Consider the following 19,398-nt stretch of genomic DNA (forward strand, 5'->3'; position numbering starts at 1 on the left):
GAGGAGCCAGCACAAAAGAGGTCTTGGTTTTGTCCCCTACAGACAGGTGACTCCTCTTCTCAAAAAAACACCAGAAAACTCCCTAATCCATCCCCCTGATCTCTCTCCTTTCAGAAAGCAGACTTGCAGGGATATGAACGAGAAGGCTGTATGCGAAGGGCCGGCTGGCGCAGAGCCCTCCCTGCCCACGGCTCCCTCCTGCTCCATTTCACAGCTCATTGCCAATGTGGCCAAGCCCTAACCGCTTACCCTGGGCTCTGTATTTTAATTGTGTTTGCTCTCGTTAGAGCCCTGGGCCACGGGCAGCACAGGTGCTACTGGAAAGGAAATCCCCACCCTGTTAATTTTGCCTGTGTCCCCAGGTCACACCAGCCATGGCAGTGGCAGCCAGGATAGTCAGGACTACGACCTCCCCACATGCCAGCATTACCACCACGGCTTGGCCAGGCTTCTTGGACAGCTGGCTTAGCCGGATCCCATGTGAGTACAGCAGCTCTTGCCCTACTCTCAGGCAGCGTTATCTGGTGGGGCTCCTGGACTCTGAGGCTATGAGGCTCTGAGGACTCTGAGGCTCTCTCCCTCCAAATCCCTTTTCCTAGTGGGGTCCTTCAGGGTGGGGATGCTGCAGAGTGGTACCACGCTGCTCCAGGAGTGCAGGGCATCCTTGCTGCTCATTTGGGGAATGGTCTCCAGCTGCAGCCTCCCTGAATGGGGACTGTCCAGGAATATAGGGGCAATTTTGAAAGTACAACTCCTTAATGCTGAAGCATCAGGAAGGGGTTTAAATGCACTCCATATGTATTGCTTGGTTTTAACTGTTCTGTCCAATTCCATTCCTTGAACATCACACCAGTACCCAAATGGGCGCTCATCACCGTGGCTGTGGCAGGGGCCATTCTCCTCCTCCTCTTCCTTATCTGCATCATCAGGTGCTGCTGTGGCAAGAAAAAGCCCAAGAAGAAGGAGAGAATCAGCTTGTGCCCTGTCAGCAACTCAACCACAGCCAGCCTCGTGCGTCCTGCTTTCCCCTCAGTCCCACCTCCCTTCTCCCTGAGAGGTTTGCTGCTGCACTTCCCAGTCCCAGGGATTGTGGGAGCACGGCATGGCGGGGACATGGCTGAACACATCCTGAGGGTAGTGTTGCTCTCTGCCACAGGTCCAGCCTGAGATGGAGGACCTGGAGCGAGGAGTGGAGCAGATGCGTCGAGGAAAGCTGCAGTACTCCCTGGAGTACAACTTCCGCACACAGGAGGTGGGGATGTTCATGGCCATGGCACAGCAGGGAAACAGCTTTGCTCTTGCATGATCCCTTTTTGCTGTCCACTGAGGTGGGCCCAGGTTTCCACCTGGCTGCAGCCTGCCAGCTCTCATGCCCACATGGTGTGAAGGCGTCCTCACTGTTGCACTCGCTTCCCACTGAGCCCTCAATTGTCTGACCCTGTCCTCCTCCACCCGGTGACCTTGTGCATCACTCCTTTCAAGCTGAAAGTCGGTGTGAAGCAGGCAGTTGAGCTAAAGGCCATGGACAGTGGAGGCACATCCGATCCATATGTGATCGTCTACCTAACATCTGATATGAAGAAGAGATACGAGACCAAGGTTTACCGCAAGACCCTGAACCCCGTCTTCAACGAGAGCTTTACTTTCCAGGTAGAAAACTACAGCCAATGATGGCTTTTGGGTCCCATCAAGAGTGTTGTTGCATAGGCACTGCTCCCTGGGCAAAAACCTCTCCAGGCAGGGAGATGCTTGTGCAAGCAGGATGGGGAAGAGTCAGAGAGAAATATCTGTTATTGCATTGTTACTGCCACATCCCATGGGGAAGGGCTGCCACTGAGGAGTAAATCCTGGCTTTTGGGTCCTCCCCTGTAGGTACCCCAGGCAGAGGTGCCTGAATGCACACTGGTGATGCAGATTTATGACTTCAACCGCTTTGCCAAGCATGACATCATTGGTGAGGTCCGGCTGCCCCTGGCCAGTGTCAACCTGCAGCACGTTATCGAGCAGTGGAGTGAACTGGCGGCGGCCAGTAAAGTGGAGGTCAGTCCTGTTGGGTGGGAAACTCTGCCAGGAGGGATGCACTGTTGCTTCACTTGCCACCACCCCAAGAAGCAGGCCCTTAGGGGCAAGCACAAGAGTGGGGGAGACTCGGGAAACCTGGGGCCTGGTGTCATAACCCCAGGCAAGCTGGGTCCTCTGCCTGCTACTAATTGCTGGCATCACTCCATCAGGAAGAGCAGCTGGGTGAGATCTGCTTCTCACTGCGCTATGTTCCCAACACTGGCAAGCTGACGGTGCTCATCCTGGAAGCCAGGAAGCTGAAGCGAATGGACTCCCATGGACTCTCAGGTCAGCTGGGGCTGCTGTGCTCAGATCTTCCTACTCCTGCCCAGGCTTCAATGATGGTACCAAGAGCTGCAAAGCCTTGAAAGCTCTTGGTGTTAAGACCTGCTTCCTGCTGCCACCACCCTACCCAGACTTTGTCTGACTCCCAGCCCTCCCAGCACAGATACTCCAGCTTTGTGCAGAGCTGGAGATATCTTCCAGGAGATGTTATGGCTGGATTGTACAGGAAGCTTGTGGCAGGAGGAGGTGAGCTCTGGGGTGGCTGGCTCACCATGAGGAGTGACAAGTAGATGCCATGCTCTGCTTGGGAATGGCTCAGGGAACCTGTTTTGTGGCTGAGCTCCTCAGTCAAAAATTATCACTTGTGCCAGCTGTGTCCTCTCTCTCCTCAGATCCTTTTGTCAAGGTGCATCTCATCCTGAACAGGAAGAAATGGAAGAAGAAGAAGACAAGTGTGAAGAAAAACACCTTAAGCCCTTACTTCAATGAGGTGTTTGTTTTTGAGGTGCCTTTCAATCAGATCCAGGTGGGTTTCCCTGCAGCGCCCAGGGCTGAGCAGGTCCCCACTGCAGCAAGCCCCCTCCCACTGACCCTCTTTTTTGTGTCCCCCCCAGAATGTGGATGTGGTCATCTCCATCTGGGATCACGACAAAGTGACCAAGAATGAGCCCATCGGCAAACTCTTCCTGGGCTGTCGAGCCACAGGCAACCAGCTGCGCCACTGGTCCGACATGCTGTCCAACCCACGCCGGCCTCTCGCCCAGTGGCACAGCCTGCAGCCCCCCGATGTGGTTGACAAAGCCCTGGGACTGAAGTCTCACCTCAAGCTGCCCCTGGCCTCCAGATAGTGGAGGTCTCCTTCTCCACCCATGGAGCAGGATGGTGGGCTTGTGGAGGAGAGAGGGGCTTCTGCTCGGCAACATCTTGGTCCCAGCTCAGTGTCAGCAAAGAGGGGACTGGGACTCCTTTTGGCTAAGAGATGATCTGGCTGCTGGTGCAGTTCATGCCCTGTGTAATGCCTGGGGTGGGGCAGCTTGGTATCCCAGGGCAATGCTGGACATGGAGCAGAGGATGCTAGAGGAGATGGCATGGGCACAGGAGCCAGCTCACCTCAACTGCTCATGGGCCGGGGGCAAAAAATACACAGAGCTTCAGGCTCATGCAAAAACACTGAGTCCATTGATATTTATAAAGCAGAGGATTAACATTATGGTGGCATGGGTGGGAAATTTCTTTGGTTGTGAATAATTTGACAAGAGGTGTGTTCTTGGAAAGGTTTTATGTGTCCTGTGAAGGCTTTTAAACAAGACCAAGATGTTGAAGCACCTAAGAGGCTTGAGAGGAGAGAAAGAGTAGAGGTTGGTGAGGAAGGTGTTGGAGACAGAGGACTACGTCTCCAGCAGAGAGCTCTTTAGTGCCTCTGCTTTAAGCGTCCTCTGTGTCCTGGCTAGAGGCTAAATGAGGCAGCAAAATCACGCACTGATTGTCCACGTGGCTTCACTCTTAGCTCATTCCCAGCCCATGATGATTTGTGCACTCTAAGATGTCAGTCAGGCTATGGGACTCATCAGTGAGCATCCCCATGGACCACACAGATGAGGATGCACAATGTCAGCTCCATTCGCCCCACACAGTCCTACAGTAGTGGCACAGCAAGGTTTGCACCTCTGGCACCTGGAGGTGCTGCCAGGGTGGAGGGGCTGAGGCTCTTGCTTTCATAGTGTGATCACACTACCCTAATAAGTCTGGGTTGCAGCCTTCGCGTCACTCCTGGGCAGGTTTCGTGTGATCTGGAAGGTTTTTGTAGCCACGTTCCTGCCCTGCCCTGCTTTGTGGGGGCAGGGTGGGGGCTACATAAGTAAAGATCACTCCTAGGAGGATGAGGGCATCAGAGCTGTGCCTCTACATGCCCTTGATTACACTACAGTTAGGGGTGGCTCAAGAGCAGCTCCTCTGAGCCATCTGCAGGAGGAAGCTCCTTGGATTGGGCTAGAGGAGGAGGGAATTGCTTTTGCTCTAAAATACTTCTGCTACAAAGCAGCCACAGCACACACAAGATCTGAATTTTGGCCCAAAAGACAAAGGTCCTTTTCACCACAGGGAGCTGCAGGCACAGTGCTAATAGCTATTGCATGGACTGTGGAGGGGAGAGAGCCCAGTGCATTAATGAAAAGCCATTAATATTAAAGAGCGGTTAATCTGCGATTACCCAGAGCTCCATGGAGCGACTATCCAAGAGTTAAACAAACACGAAGCTGAAGAAGATTATGAAAACTCTTGATAGAGATTAATGACCTGATCTTAACCATAAAAACCTGCTGTGTCTGCTCCATGATAAATATTCTCCAGGCTTCACTGTGGCCGTGAGGAGGGAAGAAATGGCAGGGTGGTTTTGAGATGACTAACAAGTGAAGTGTGGCTTCTGCTGGGGAAACAGCATCTGCTGGCAGCCGCTAATGAGATGGAGGAGGAAATCAGTCACCTGAGAAAGACTTGTAAAGGGATGTTTTAAAGCCTCAGCCTTCAGTCTCAGCCTAGAACAGGCTGTGCAGAAGGGAACGTCTCTGAATTGGGTTTGGGGTCCAAAATTTATTGCGAGGCTGGTTTTTGGTGATGCTATGTGATGATTTAGAGCCATGCAGGACCCAGAAAGGCTTTTGGAGGTGTTTGGAACAGGCATTTGTGTGTGCATATGTTTATGTGTGTGTGTGTATTTTCTGGTTCCCCTATTTTGAAGTCAAAGCCTTGGGGTTCACTGCATAATTTATGGGGCTGGGCATAAAAGCATGTGCATATTACTCCCAAAACAGATGCAGTTGAAGAATGTACAGGGACATCACCTCCTTGAGAAACATTACCCCCTGTACCAGTGCCTGCCCCTTCTCTCTCCAGCTTTGGCCCTGCTCAGTGCCTGAACTGAGTGAGCAGAGCTGGTGAGGCAAGCCCGTGGTGCTTTTAGGGGGAAGGCCAGGGAACCCGGAAGCGAGCACCCAGCTGGACTGGCTCCGGGAAGCCTGGAGTGAGCCTTGGTGCAGTAAAACTCAGCAATCTGAGTTGTTTGTTCAGGAGGGAGAGGCGAGCATGTGGGGATGTTCTCCACCTAGCTCCAGTTTTTAATGCACCGCCAAGGCTGCTTTTTCCCTCCGTCATCGCTTTTCCTTCTCAATATGCCTTGTGCGTTTACAGCAAGGCTTTGAGCACTCTCATCCTCTGGCAGGATCCTCTTAGTATCTGCTGGCAGCTGTTTGAAGCAAGGCTGGTGGATCTGGGCTTCATTTCATGGCTAATTTCACCCAAAATGAACACAGCCTGCTTGGGAGCCTGTTCACAGGAAGGCAAACAGCCCTGTCTTGTCTGCAAGCCGTCTCCTTTTCACCTCCCTGTGGCCTCAGCAAGGCTGGTTGTCCCTCATTCACCAAGGCCAGATGTCTGACTATCTTCTACCTGACCAATGCTGCTCGTGCACCTGGAGAGTGGAAGATGCAACAGAAAGAAAAGTTAAAGGAGGGGGAAACCAACCCCTCCTCAGCTTGTGTCTGTGCTGGATTCCCATGTCTGCATCTAGGGGGCAGGGCAGGTACATGCTCTGAGCTGCGTGTCTCTGTCTCTGGTCTGTGACCCTTGTTAGAGCCTCACTAGCCCAGATTTCTTCTCCTGGAGATGGAGAGTGTTTGCAAGAAGGGGAGAAGGAAGCAAGAGAGAAACCACGGGCATAGAGCCAGCTGGTAGCCAACTGGTGGCTGGAAGCTGGGGGTGTCTGAGTGGCTTTTTCCAGAAGGCAGGAGCCAGCCTTTGGCTGATCCTGCACCTCAAGGGCAAAGAGGGTTTTGCTGGTGGGTTAAGGGGGACAAAAGCAGGTATCCAAAGCCAGTCTGCATGGTGCAAGGTGCCCAGGTAGTGGGTGTGGATTTTGTCACTCTGCACTTAATTAGAAGCTTTGCAGGTCGGTGTCAAGGTGAAAAGCAGGGCTCGGGCCAAGCAGAGGTCTATTAAAGGAGACAAGAAGTACTGAAAATTGAGATGTTTGCTATTAAGATTCATAATCTCAATTATTTACATCTAGATCCAAGACTTCTGACCTCCAGAAGTTGCTCCCAAAGTGAATTATTCCCATATTCAGTGATTTTTATGGTATTTGTCCCTGCACTTTAAGAAATCAAATGGGAGAGCTGCACAAGGAGAAGGCTGAGCCTCATATGTGCTTGCAACCAGTCGTCTGCCGTGAGATAAAAATGATTACAGGCTGTCATCATTCGGCCTGGGTATGGACTGGCTGTCCTCCAGTCTCAGATTTCTTGGCTAGTCTTAGAGTTTTTAGAGCTGGAGAATATCTAAGCTCTTCACACTAGGAGCAAGCATGCCTGTTTTACAAATATGCCTTAGCTAGCATCTTTCTACCTTGCAATTTTGTGGGCAAAATGGGTGCTTTGTCCTGCATGGGTTTTATTTTTTAAAAGCTCTAGCTCCTGGATTTGTGGGGTCTTGTGCAGGTTTGCAGGTTTTTTCTTTCAAGGCATGTTTGTGGTTTTTTTGTGTGCTTGTGTAAATATATGAGGAAGCCTCTCAGCTCAATATCCAGAAGCGAAGTGGAAGGGTGGCTGGCTTTTGATTGAGGCCCTTGCAAAGGAGCAGGGCCCTGGCAGCCACTGGCCATGCCGTGAGCCCGAGGTTTTCCGTGGGAGGCTGGTGATGTGTGATGGGGAGGTTTGCAAGCTGGGTGGGGGGAAGGCCAGCACCCCTCAGCTGGCACAGTCAGTGGTACAGTCAGGGGGCAGCTGCTGGCCCCCGGCCCCCTGCCCTTGCCTACAGAAAAGCACTGCAGCAGCGAGGGGAAACCGGTGAAGGGTCCTGCACGACACAGGACAGGAGAGACAGCTGCCATCAGCCAAGGGGTGTCTGGGAAACTGTGGTAGGAAAGAGGGCACTGGGAAGGGGTGCTGGGAAACCCTCCCTGATTGGCATTGACGGCAAAGGGGTGGAGATTGAGAGGTCATGCCTGGGTGCTGGGGTCTCCAGGGCCTCGCATGGGAGGGAGAGAGTGGAGGCTTTGTGCTGCAGCCAGGAGCAGGGTGGGGGAAAGGAGAGCGGGAGGAAGGCTGTGGGATGGTGTGCTGCTGCCTTTCTGGGTGATTGCTTCCTCCTCTGCCCCATCCGAGTCTGCTGTGGATGTTACTCTCAGTTTCTGAGAGAGATGCAAGGAGCCCTGTCCCTATTCCTATCCTTATCCCTAGTCCCCTTTCCTTACTGCCTTTTTCCTAGTCTTTCCTCTCCCTTTATCCTGCTTGCTTTTTCCAGCCCCTCTTCCCTGCCCTGACTGCTTCTGGGTCTGTTATATCTGGGACTGTTCCTGCCCCAGGTTGGGCTTGTTTTACTTCTGTATATGAAGATATTTTTAGGACCACTTTACATCTCAGTGCACCTTGCCCTGCCATGGGCAGGAAGGGAGGAGAGTCTTCCTCATGGGGTTAGAAGCTTTCTGCCCCAAACAGTCCGGTCCGAGGACCAGGAATGATAATGGATGTGTGGAGGTGCTTCCCGAAGTTCCATTTGAACTTTATGGGCAGACCTGGTAAAAACAGACCTCCCATTTCTCCATACTTCAAGCATAGGCAGGATGGAGCCCAGGGAGAAGCAGCACAAGGATTTCATAGCTTTTATGCTGCCAGGCAAAAAGTGCTCCCCAAAGAAATTCAGCATTATGGGTGAGTGGGTACCCACCAGTGATGACTTGTTGCATGTCAACAAGATGGGAGTTTCTTGACCAGCCCTGCTGACTTCACACAGAGGTGATGAAACCCCTGCAGGCACTTATTGCCATTCAATTTGAGCAGAAACAAGAATGAAGTATGTTAGCAAGAGGAGTTCAACTGAGCTTGAAAAGAGGCCTTGGCCTGCAAACAACCCAACCCATATCTTATTTTATGTCCTGTGAGCAGCATCTGGGAAGATGGTAGGTTTGCAAACAAGTGTTTCATCACCCTGACATCACACAGACATTGCAGATGTCCCTGTCTGAGCCCAAAAAGCCCTCTGTAGGAAATGGGCACTTCGAGCTGTGAATCAGTCATCGTTCCCTTAGGAAGAGAAACATTGTACCCTTGGAAGAGCCGGTGAAGCTCATTGCCTGTGAAGACAAGGAGAGGTTCGTCTAGGGTGGAGACCTGCCCAGCTGGCATCTGGTTTGGCCCTAGATAGAGAGCATTTTCCTCTTAACTTATATAAAAGACAGAGCAGTTTAGACATAGAAGCCTGAATTTTGGCATGAAGGGTGTCACTTAAGACAGCCCAGTTAAAACACTTGGCCTTGGTGTTTACTCTGGAAGGGACAAGGGGTGTGTTCACATCTACAAAGGCCTCCACTGAAGGATTCTCTGCTTTGGATGCACTCATCCCACACCACCCCTGACTTTTTTGCACATGTGCTAAACTCAGGTCTGGCTGCATAGGGGAAAATTCATGTCTCAGATACCCCCTGAATTAAGCATCTAGGGGTGTTCTTGAAAGATGCTCATTGGGGTTAGGTGTTGAGTTTTCCTGGCTCAGCCCCCTTGTACTCTGAGCTCATCCCCTCCCTTCCCAAGCCTGACTGAGAAGCACCTTCCAGAAGACCTTCCAGAGGTCCATCCTCTTGCAGCTGTCTTCTCCCATGGCTCTCTGTGTTGTCCAGGTAGGTGAGGCTGCCAAGGGTCTTTGCAGCTGACATCTTTTTTGAAAAATTAGGTGTCTGGGATCACACAGCATTTACAAAAAGCCAGTGTGTTGAAATAGATAAATTCCGGAGGATTGTTCCTTGCATGGCTACTGGTTTGTAGGGTAATTTCTGACCTTGGGGAGAGAAGAGCTTTGTGATTTATTACTGTTTCTCTTGAGCTCTATGGCCACTTTTTTTTTTTTAACTAATACCATATTCTTGCTGCTGCTTTGTTTTGGCACAGAGAGCCTGAAAGACCTTTCAAGAGCAGGGACATGTTTCAGCCATACTCATTTGAGCACACAGAAGTCTCAGTTTGTTCTCCAGACATGTTCTGGGTCATGTCCTAATCTTAACCAGGCTTTGAGGATGCACATACAGATGAAGGATTGTGATCAGGTGTCGGGTCACTTCGGTAATGCTATCCAGGGGCAAGCTTGGTGGTAATTCCACAGGGATCACCTCCTGGACACATCAACTGCTGAAAGCCTGAGCATGCACCAGCACTGGGCAGACGTGTTCACTTTCCAGAGAGCTGCCAACTCAGCCTGGGGTCATGGAGAAAGGGCCACGCTGTGGCAGAGTCCAAAACTTCTGGTCCTGGGCAGAAGTGGGTAAAGCTTCTGAGAGGAGTGAGCTGTGTGCCCACGGCTGAGCTGGGATGCAAGTGATCCTAACCCTGGCTACAAACACAAACTCTCCATCGCTGGAGACTGAAGCCCCTGTGTGCTACTATGGTCAGAAGGGGCTTCATCCAGAGGCATTTTCTGGTTTTTGCCCTCTCCCTGAAGCTGCTCTTCCCCCCTTTGTGTTTTCAGTTTGAAATGCTGTCCTTCCTCCAGGCTCCAGTTTGCAGTGAGTTGCAAACACTTCCAGCAGCACCAAAGAGTGTCCCTCTGAAATGGAAGGGATCATTAAAATGCCTTGTTTCTCTTCAAGGCCAGTGCTTATGCTGAAAGTATCCCTATGTTAGTACTTATGGGTGTCCATATGGAGTGATTCTGTTCCTTGTCCAAACTTGGTGATGATAAAAGTGAAGTGCATGAAGAGAAGGGTGGCAATGTGGTGTCTGTAGTCCTGCAACTTGCCAGGATACCCTAGTCACTCTGCTTAGCATCATCAGCAGGAGGGAACAATTGCTCCAGCACCCCAGTGCTGGCAGAGTAGTCTGCAGGTCCAGGCAAGCCTTTATGGTATGTCTGTACCTGTCCCAGGGCAAGAGGATGGCTGGTTATGTGCAAGGTCTCCAGGACCTCTAGTGTCTCTAAGTGCTGCTCTGGGCAAAGCCAGCTACCAGCTCATGTCTCCTTGCATGTGCAGCTGGAGAGATGAGTTTCCGTAGTATCATCAGTCCTTTCCTTTATTTTTTTTTTTACAGGTGGAAGAGACTGAGAGCAGAGGGGCAGCCAATAGCATGGGGTCCCTGGTGCAGGCCCACAGATCCAATCCCACCCCTGCTCCTCCCCTGCTTTGTTCAGCAGACTCCCCTTCAAGACCAAGCTTTCCAGTCACTTCTCCCTCTCTTGCCACTGCTGTGGGGCTCTGAGTCTGATTCCAGCCCCCTTCCACATGCCAGCTCCAAGAAATCCCTCAGGGGGAGCTGGAAGAAAAACCCATATCCCAAGGAGTCCACTGGTCAGAAACCTGCACATTGCCCCTTCACAGGACCTGTTATCACTCAGATAACTGACTGCATCTACTTGGGGAACCTCAATTTCATCTACAGTGGGCAGGTGCTGAGCATGAACAGCACTGGCAGCATCACTGACCTGCCTAGTGACTACAGCCTGAGTGGCATCCCCTACATCTGCCCCAGGGAGGGTTTAGATCATGCCTCAAGGTTGACATCTGGGCTCTGCTCCATGGGGATCGTCTTCCCTCTATCTGGCCTCATGGGATGGTGAAAGTCTTCTGGGAATGATGGACCATACCTGTGGTGCATTCCTCTAGCTCAGGTGAAGAGGAATGAGGGAAGGGAACAAGGTCAGCTGCCCCACATGAAGATACCCAAGTGTGAACATTGCATCCATTGCTGGCCCCTGTGTAAAACTCTCACACCTCATACTCACAGAGCCGAGCACCTCTCCGAAGGACTTGCCTGGAGCCTTCTTATGTCTTCCTTGAATTTTTCTGCAAGGAACTTGTTTATTCATCACTCAAACATTTACATAATTCCTTTGGAAAAGCCCTCTGTCTTTCTTAATGTTAACCATACCTTCTAACTTTGGCACATTTCTGTTTTTCCGTTCTTCCTGGTCCTCACTGGGTTTCTTCCTCATGACATTTGGGTCTAGTGCCTCTCTGTTTCTGGGAGATCTGCCCTACAGCTTAACCTCTGTGCAAGGCAGCTCCATGGAAAGGCTTATGGAGACTTGGAGGCTCGACCTTCTGCTCATCCTATTACCATACCTCACTATCCACTCCTTCTGTATCCTAATAACACATCTGTTGGCCAAAATTTTGCTTATGGGACTTCTTTTTTTGAACTTCTTTATTCAACTATTTCAGGCCAACACTTCCCTATCACAAGGTGATAATCAAACCCTTGAACTCTGAGCAGATCTCATTTGCTGTGCTGCATGCCTGGACTCCAGGGGGTCCAGGAAGCCTTCATCTCACGGGGCTGAAAGGAAACTGCTTGGCTGTGGGGAATTTTTGAGTGGATAACTCCCTCAGTTTTGATTCCTCCACCAAGAGCTGAGCTACTCTCTGGAGGAATGATGGGCCAGCACTGGCCAGAATGTGTGCAGCTGCAATGTTGCAGCGGGACAAATGCTGAGTGGGCCCAGCCTAGCCCACGCTAGGGGTTTCTCCCTCCTCCACATGCTACCAGGGCAAGCCCCTGCAAGACACCAGCTCATCCCAAGGACTTGCTTTTCCTTTACAGGCATCTGTGCATCTGTCCTTCACTTGCACAGTGCTAAGAGTGGTGGAACAGGAAGCCTTCAGCAGCTGATTTGCCACTATCTGTATAATGTCTGGGAGGCAGCTGGAAAATATTGTCAGGGCCATGGCTGAATCAGCCTAAAAAACCCCGGCTAGAAGAGGAGGGAATGCCTGGGCTGGAGGAGGAGGGCAGGAGCTGTTTGGGTCCCTGTCTCCATGGGATCCCCTACACACACGCACTACATGCGCTGTGACCAGGGCTGGGGAATATTTCCAGCTACATTTCCACCTGTTTCTCCTTCAGATCCATGGAGATATGGGTCTGGGTCATCCAATGGAGGGGATTACCTTTTTTGCTGGCAGCATTGGGCTGTTCCCCCATGCTCTGCTGCCTCTCCCCAGCCCCTTGGTGGCTGTGAGCCTTGAAGTTGCTGCTACATAGCTTGCTTTTAAAAAAACCTGAGTTGTGTGGAAATATTCACACAGGGAGGAGCTGCAAATATTTCCCACGTGAGGGAAATAAGTGAGATTAAAAGAGCATGCTAATGATGGATGGCTCATTAAGGGATTGTTCTTGCACATGCTGTCGGCAGTGGATTTTTGGGGTGCAGGCTCTTTCTTCCTTTCTGAAGGGCAGAGCTGCTCACAAGCCCTTCGAGGTGAACTGAGCCATGCCTTTGTCTATAGAAAAGCGACTCTGTGTCTCTAAGGACAAATTTTTATTAGATGCCTTGCAGAAGGATGGCTGTGTGCAGGGAGTTGGTGCTCCAAACAATCTTGAAGCCATATCTATTGTGACTGCTTGGTGGTAGGAGGAGGGAGAAGTCCCTTCTTGGCACTTCTGAGGAAAAACACCTCTCTAGCTCCTCCAGGGTGCCTCTGCTTGCCCACCCTATGGGTAGAAGATGTTCTCCTTCTCCCCACTCCTCCATCCCTGGGGGCTCTCCCTCTCCTCCAGGGTTGCCTGACTGTCCTTCCAGCCAAGGGAGGTGCACAAGGGACTCTTGCACATCATTGGTCTGAGAAAGTCTCCATGCCCTTAAAGAGAAGGTGGATTTTCTGCTGAGCCACCCGAGACGCCCTTTTATACCTCCTTATTCAGCCAGCTGCCTGCGGCTCGTCTGTCCATTCCGTCCAGCCCGCAGGACTCTGATTTTCTCCTCCAGACTTGGGTGAGCCTTTCTGCATATCTCTTAATGACCCAGCTTGCTCTTAGGGGGTGATAGGGAAGCAGATTTACTCACCTGAGTATTAGGCATATAAATACCAGGTGGAGGGGCTGACCTGCTGGGAGAAACAGGGGTGCTAGTAAAACATGCTCTATCCTTTGCCTGTTAGAGAGGTCTGCGCATTGGAAAGTCTCCCTCTGTCTGTTCCAGTGAGCTTCTTTCTTTTTGGTTTCATGCCTTCCCCTCCGTTGGTTGGTTCTGCTCTCAGCTTGAGTGGCGAGGGCAAGCAGAGCCACAGGCTCCCTAGTGCTGACTTCTCTGGGGCCACAGGACTCGGGATCCTTGCCTGCGGTAACTCGGCAATAACTCCCTATTTACCCCCGTCCTGCAGCTCCCTACCTGGTCCTTGCAGCGCCTTCCTCCCCAAAAACACCTTTGAACAGGGACCGACATCCAAATTTATGGTGTCCTCCCCCAGAAACAGATGATTTAAAGCCCACAGGGCAGGCAGCGAGCTGCAGCCTGGCGTTGTCCGCTTGCTTCCTCGGCGTCGCTGCCGCCGAAGTGGGTGCATGTGCGCGGGGCAGGGATGGGAGTAAAAATAGCCGGCGTTCCTCGGCCGCCCCGTCCCTCAGCTGTAGCTCAGCCACCTGCGGTGGCTTGTGCTTCGCATCGCTCCGAGCTCCCTGAGTCACGGGGCTGGCACCGGGGAAAGGCTGCGTCCGAGGAGACAGCTGCAGCTCCTTCTGCAGCTCCCTGGCCATTTTTAGAAGCACTTTTCCCCCCCCTCCTCCCTAAAGTAATGTGATGGGCCTGCACATTTTCCAGGATAAAGTTTCCTTGGCCCTGCAAGCTGTGCCTCCTGCCTCGGGCATGAGCCCCTGTTAACACTTTCACCTCCCAACAGAGCCTCCCAGGTTTGCAGACACCTGCATTTTGGGGGCTTGTCTGCTCTGCAAAGGACTAGCTCAGTTTGGGTTTGGCTGACACTCCTGCATCATTCCATTAGGAGATGCAAGCAGGAGATATTGTTCTGCTAGAAAAGTAAAATTTTATTTATGGGGGAGATAACTTACAGCAAAACAAAGGTGGTTTTCCATCTCTTCTCTAATATGTTGAGTCGTACCTGTAAAATTTCCATTTAAGGCAAATGCAAGGAATTATCTGGGGAAACTCTTTGAGCCTTTACCAAGTCAACCACAACTTCCAACCCCACTTCATGTCACCTGTGCTGAGGTTGCTGCAACAGGCTCCCCTGCCCCACACAGTGGGTATGTGTACTGGCAGCAGCATCCTCTGAAGTCCTTCCTTGTTACCTGGGGTCACTGCCAACCCTTCGCAGGCTTTGGGGTATTTCTTGGCCTCACTTGGTCTCTTACAGAAGTCCCCTGATGCTGAGATTTGTGTTTCTATGAGGAGGCACGTGTTTGGCTCTTGTCTACAAACTGCAGCCTAGTTCCCTATATGATGAAAATTTGGTGAAGTTGGGAAACAAGAACAAGCCTGTTCCTCTTTTTATTTTCTAGAGGATTCTTGCTTTGTTTTTAAAACCCAAGAAAGTGACAACCAGCATGAGTAATTATGAACTTTTTTTCTTGGTTTTCATTTCAGGCTCACAACCATCTAAACCAAGATGTCTGAGTAAGTTCCCATTTTTCTGTCTCTAATATATTGTTGGCATTTAAAAACTTTTGTTCAACTGCCAACTTTTTATGTTTGTTAAGATTCCTCTGCTTGTTTCCAATTAGGATCCTAACTGACTGCCTTTTTTCTCCTTTCCCTTTTCTCTTCCTTCCTTTACTTGTCCATCTGCTTTTCCTGAACAGTGAAGAGGTAAGTGTGTCTTGCTGGGGTTTTTCCTTCAGTGATGCTCGTGGCATCAGTTCTGGCTTCACCGTTCCTCCTTAGGAAAATCAGCTGCTCTATGTGTGTGTGGGAAGAATGGTTCATGGCAAGGCTTTCTTGCCGACTCCTTCTGGTAAACATGGGAAGGAGAAGAAAAATCCCTTTTGAAAGAGTTTTCTTTCCTCCTGACTTGGAGTTAGATGCTTTTTTCCCTCCATTCCTGCTTCCTCAGCCGGCCACGAGATGGTGCTGGGAAGGCAGTGGTCCAGAGCGACCTCTCCTCCATCGTCCATCCACCGTTCAGCCCTTGGCCTAGCATCCTCTCTTCCTTCCCCACATCTAGCATTTCATTGTCTACCCGCTGAGCACTGCCAAACCGCTTCTCAAAGGCAATCCAGGGAGACCTGGATCCAGGGGAGCGTGAGCAGGGTGGAGGTTGCATTCTTAGCGAGTTTTCCCTGGCTTCTGGCAGAGTCAGGTGGGGCTGGAGGTAGCTGGAGAAATGCAGGGGAGGGTGTGGGAGGATTGTTCATGGCTCTGTCACTCCACATTTCCTCTTAGGAAATTGCTCCATCCTTCATCTCTACTTGGCACCTCCCCATATGTCTGAAACACCACAAGCTCAAGCTTGTTCTCACTGAGAGAAAAGAGTATGTCAGGGACACATACAAACTCCACAATATGGTGCTGGTGTCCAACAGGTGCTTTTATTCCCCATCAAACCCAGAGCTTCCAGAAAAGGCTGTGAGGAGACTCTTTGCTATGGTACCAGTTTTCAGATGAGGAATAAGCCCTGGGCTAACAGCACTCAAGGCGCCCGATTATCCTCTGGTTAATGGTGTGCTGCATCTCTGAGCTGGGTGCCTTTCCTCTGCAGAGCCCTCCAGCCCTGTCAGGAGGGCCTTGGCACCATTTGCATATGAAAGACATGTCAGATTTTATTATATTTCGCTCTGCACATCCTTATCCATTTCCCCCTCTATGCAGCACAGACTCACACCCAAGTGCTGCTTTCTGCTCCCCACCCCTCAGCATATCAGATGTGGTGTGTTTGTCCTGTGCCAGCCCAACTCAACCTTGCCTGGTCTTCTGGGCAACATGCTGAGAAAACAGCTGAAATGCAGAAGTTGTGGCTTCTTTTATAAATTCCTGTTGTTGCTGTTTCAGCACATGACAGGTATAGAAAAGAAACCTGTAGTCGTGTCTGTCCTCCAGCTGTGATAAACACGCCCTTCAGCATCTCCCGCACTGGGTCTTTTCAGCTCCAAGAAATTACACAGCCTTCATGTTTTCACCTGCCTGCCTGTCCTTCTCACTAGGGTGTCGGGGCATGTGCCATGGACCGCTCAGAAAGACATCCCACAGCTCCTTAGCACCCAGAGACACTGGGGCCATGAGCTTGAGCGCAAAGTAAAACACGTGTCTGAGTGAAAAGGAAATTAAAGAAAAGGCTAAAAGTCCCAAGAAAGCAAGTTTGAAGTTATATTTTATATGCATATTTTTGAGTTCATCACCCTTGTTATCTTTTCCTGAGGCACTTTGTAGGTTTTAGCTTCCTGAGGCTGGTAAAGCTTGATTGAGCAGGGAGACTCTTCTTTGAGTGCCACTGGTTTGGAGACCAACTGTGTGTCAAGCTCCTGGCTGGAGCAGCTCCCTGGCAGGGCTGCAGGTCCTTAGTGGACTGTGGCATTGCATGGGGAAGGGCAATGGAAAGGGGAATGGGCACCTGATGACCTGCTTCTCACTTGTTTCTTCCACTTGCAGAAAAAGAGGAGGGCAGCCACTGCCCGTCGGCAGCACCTGAAGGTATGTGGCACTGCTGTGGCTGTGCAATGTATGTCCCGACCACCCCATCTCCCATCCCAAGCCACTCAGCTCTCAGCACTCCCTCTCCTAGAAGAAGCCATAATGCACAATGTGGGGACCTCCCACCCCACTCTTTACTGTGTCCCCACCACTCTCTCTTGCTTCGAGATGGTGGTATTGACAGGAACACCCCAAGCTGCCTCTCCATCAGGGCTCCCACTCCCTTGTTGAGCCCCCTTCCCTCTTCCCTTGACTCCACCCTGCACTGACCATTCTCCTGCTGCCTTCCAGAGTGCTATGCTCCAGCTTGCTGTCACTGAAATAGAGAAAGAAGCAGCTGCTAAAGAAGTGGAAAAGCAAAACTATCTGGCAGAGCATTGCCCTCCCCTGTCACTCCCAGGATCCCTGCAGGAACTTCAGGTAAATACTCCTTTAACCCTTTCACAGTGCTGGAGCAGAAAAGATTTGACTCCATCAGTCAGCCTGGTGGATCTAGACTGACCTTCCCATCTTGACACTCTTCTCACCTGTGGTGCCCTGAAGCTGGATGGATGTGGAACTGGCTTGAGAGGCAGGTGGGGTCTCTCTGCAAAAATGTGTTTCTGACGATGTATTGAGGTAGCATTTGTGTGAAGACAGTAGCATGGAGATTAGGACAAGCCACCCTTTGCCAGCTGGTCTCGACCCCACCTAGTCTTCTGGATTGGGATCTTTCAGAGCCAGAGCTATCAGGAGGGAGGAATCATGTGTGTGGGTCCAGAAGTCAATACCCCTCCCTGCTTTCCCCCCAGGAGCTGTGCAAAAAGCTTCATGCCAAGATAGACTCAGTGGATGAGGAGAGGTATGACACAGAAGTGAAGCTACAGAAGACTAACAAGGAGGTGAGTTTCCCCTGGAGCCATCCTTCAGGGAGTCTCTAGCCCATTCTTCATGCCTCCCAGCGCTGCTTGGGTCCATCTCATGAAACCCATGCCCTGCTATATCTCTGCCCCTCTCATTTCATCCCCCCTCAGCTGGAAGACTTGAATCAGAAACTCTTTGACCTGCGTGGCAAGTTCAAGAGGCCGCCCCTGCGCAGAGTGCGCATGTCGGCTGATGCGATGCTGCGGGCTCTGCTGGGCTCCAAGCACAAGGTCTGCATGGACCTCCGAGCCAACCTGAAGCAAGTGAAGAAGGAGGACACCGAGAAGGTACTCCTTCCCTCTCCCCTATGCCCGTAGCAGGACTTGGCCCCCATTCTTCAGGGCTCACACCTCCCTGTGTGATAGACAGGGATGAGAGTGAGTGTTTCTCCATAATGTTCTTCCTGCTCAGTATTTCCTCCTCTGGCACCCGTGATGTTGAAACAGGAGGGTGTAGTCCAAAAAGATGTATAGCATGGGTGGAACTGGGTTCCTCTAGCTGATATGGGGGTTTCCATGGGTGGACAGGTGAGGGGCCCTGCTCAGGTGGGCTCTTACACTGGGGGGGCACCACTCACACCAACCTGATCATCCCTCCCTCAGGAGAAGGATCTTCGTGATGTCGGTGACTGGAGAAAGAACATTGAGGAGAAGTCCGGCATGGAGGGCAGAAAGAAGATGTTCGAGGCTGGCGAGAACTAAGCACCTGCCTCTCCACACCTGTCCTCCTCTCCCTGCTGTCCCTGCTGCCCGCCGGGCTCAGGGGCACTGACCGGGTGCCATTTCTCTCTAGTTTTGTGAAGAGCTGCGTCGTGGCAGCAGTGATGTAAATAAAGCTTTGGTGGGAGAGGTGGGTGTTGCCTGCCTGGGTGGCCAGACCCTGACTCATGACATGGTGCCAGCAGGGTCTGCCCCTCCAGTGGGGTTCCTGGTAGAGTTGGGGAGGCTTTGACAGGGACTGTGCTGTGGGGAGGGGAACCTCTCTGCTGTTGGTCCCCCTCCAAAGCTGGGAATGCTCATGGCCTTCCCCAGTGGCGAAGAGACAAAAAGATAATGGTCCAAGCCTCAGGAGGTGTTGCAGAACCTCAACCCATGATGGCATCAACAGGAAGCTGTGGGGAAGAAGCAAAGCCCAGAAGGGAGGAGAGGGGTGACAGCTACAGGGCGGAAGCAAATCCTTCAGCTCCAGTGGGCTTTGAGAGAGGCAAATTTAAGACAACCTTGACAGCACCTGTGGCAGCACCCCAGGACTGGTGCAGTGTAGAGCGCTGTGGTTTAGAGATGATGGCTATCACCAGAGTGGCATGGGCAGCTGGGGGAGCAGTGCCTCTCCTGCCACAGTGGGGATGTCCATGCCCCCTGCTTTCCTTTTGGGTTAGCCCAGAACTTCCAAATTCCTAGCTGCCAACAAGTAAAACCTTAAGTCAGTCTCAATGGTTTTTTAAAAAAAAGCACAAACAAAAGAAACCCCCAAATTCACCTTCCCTCTGCCCTCTCCCATCCCCCCAAACCCTCAGACCATGAAGTTTCCGGCACAGCTCACTTCTGCTGAGCACAGGAAAAGCGAAACGGCGGCAGCACCCTTGTGCTGGAGCTGTCCGTGCGGCCGCCGCGCCAGCCAGGAGGGAAGATGTCAGACTCGGAGGGGTGCCAGGAGGGTGCAGAAGGTGTGAGCCAAGTGGCAGATGAATCCCCTGGGGAGAGCGAGAGGTGAGGCTTGGGGACACCACACCTGCCTTCCAGTCCCGGGATA

The 19,398-nt window shown here is 51.6% G+C and overlaps 3 protein-coding genes across 3 annotated transcripts in view; all 3 read left to right on the top strand.

Annotated features, from left to right (window-relative positions):
- Positions 1-374: 374 nt before the first annotated feature.
- On the top strand, positions 375-3,329 carry SYT8 (synaptotagmin 8). Its single transcript, XM_018087928.1, is given in 10 exon segments — positions 375-480; positions 854-1,011; positions 1,157-1,252; positions 1,483-1,650; positions 1,873-2,040; positions 2,232-2,349; positions 2,510-2,580; positions 2,583-2,592; positions 2,739-2,872; positions 2,961-3,329. Coding segments are annotated over 10 exon segments (1,263 nt in total). The 3' UTR covers positions 3,195-3,329.
- Positions 3,330-12,997: 9,668 nt separating this feature from the next.
- Positions 12,998-18,523, top strand: TNNI2 (troponin I2, fast skeletal type). The gene is made up of 8 exons (XM_008922021.2): positions 12,998-13,095; positions 14,704-14,733; positions 14,919-14,925; positions 16,702-16,743; positions 17,035-17,163; positions 17,535-17,624; positions 17,757-17,933; positions 18,249-18,523. Exons 2-8 carry the CDS (start codon positions 14,726-14,728, stop codon positions 18,345-18,347), a joined length of 552 nt encoding a protein of 183 aa, XP_008920269.1. The 5' UTR covers positions 12,998-13,095; positions 14,704-14,725; the 3' UTR covers positions 18,348-18,523.
- A 707-nt stretch (positions 18,524-19,230) lies between these two features.
- Positions 19,231-19,398, top strand: part of LSP1 (lymphocyte specific protein 1) — a 50,013-nt gene continuing 49,845 nt past the window's right edge. The window contains exon 1 of the mRNA XM_029961049.1: positions 19,231-19,355. Coding sequence (XP_029816909.1) covers positions 19,276-19,355 — 80 coding nt within the window. The 5' untranslated portion in view covers positions 19,231-19,275. The remainder of the gene's footprint in view (positions 19,356-19,398) is intronic.

Source organism: Manacus vitellinus, unplaced genomic scaffold (assembly GCF_001715985.3).
Source record: "Manacus vitellinus isolate BGI_N305 unplaced genomic scaffold, ASM171598v3 scaffold_30_pilon, whole genome shotgun sequence".
Classification (NCBI taxonomy): Eukaryota; Metazoa; Chordata; class Aves; order Passeriformes; family Pipridae; genus Manacus; species Manacus vitellinus.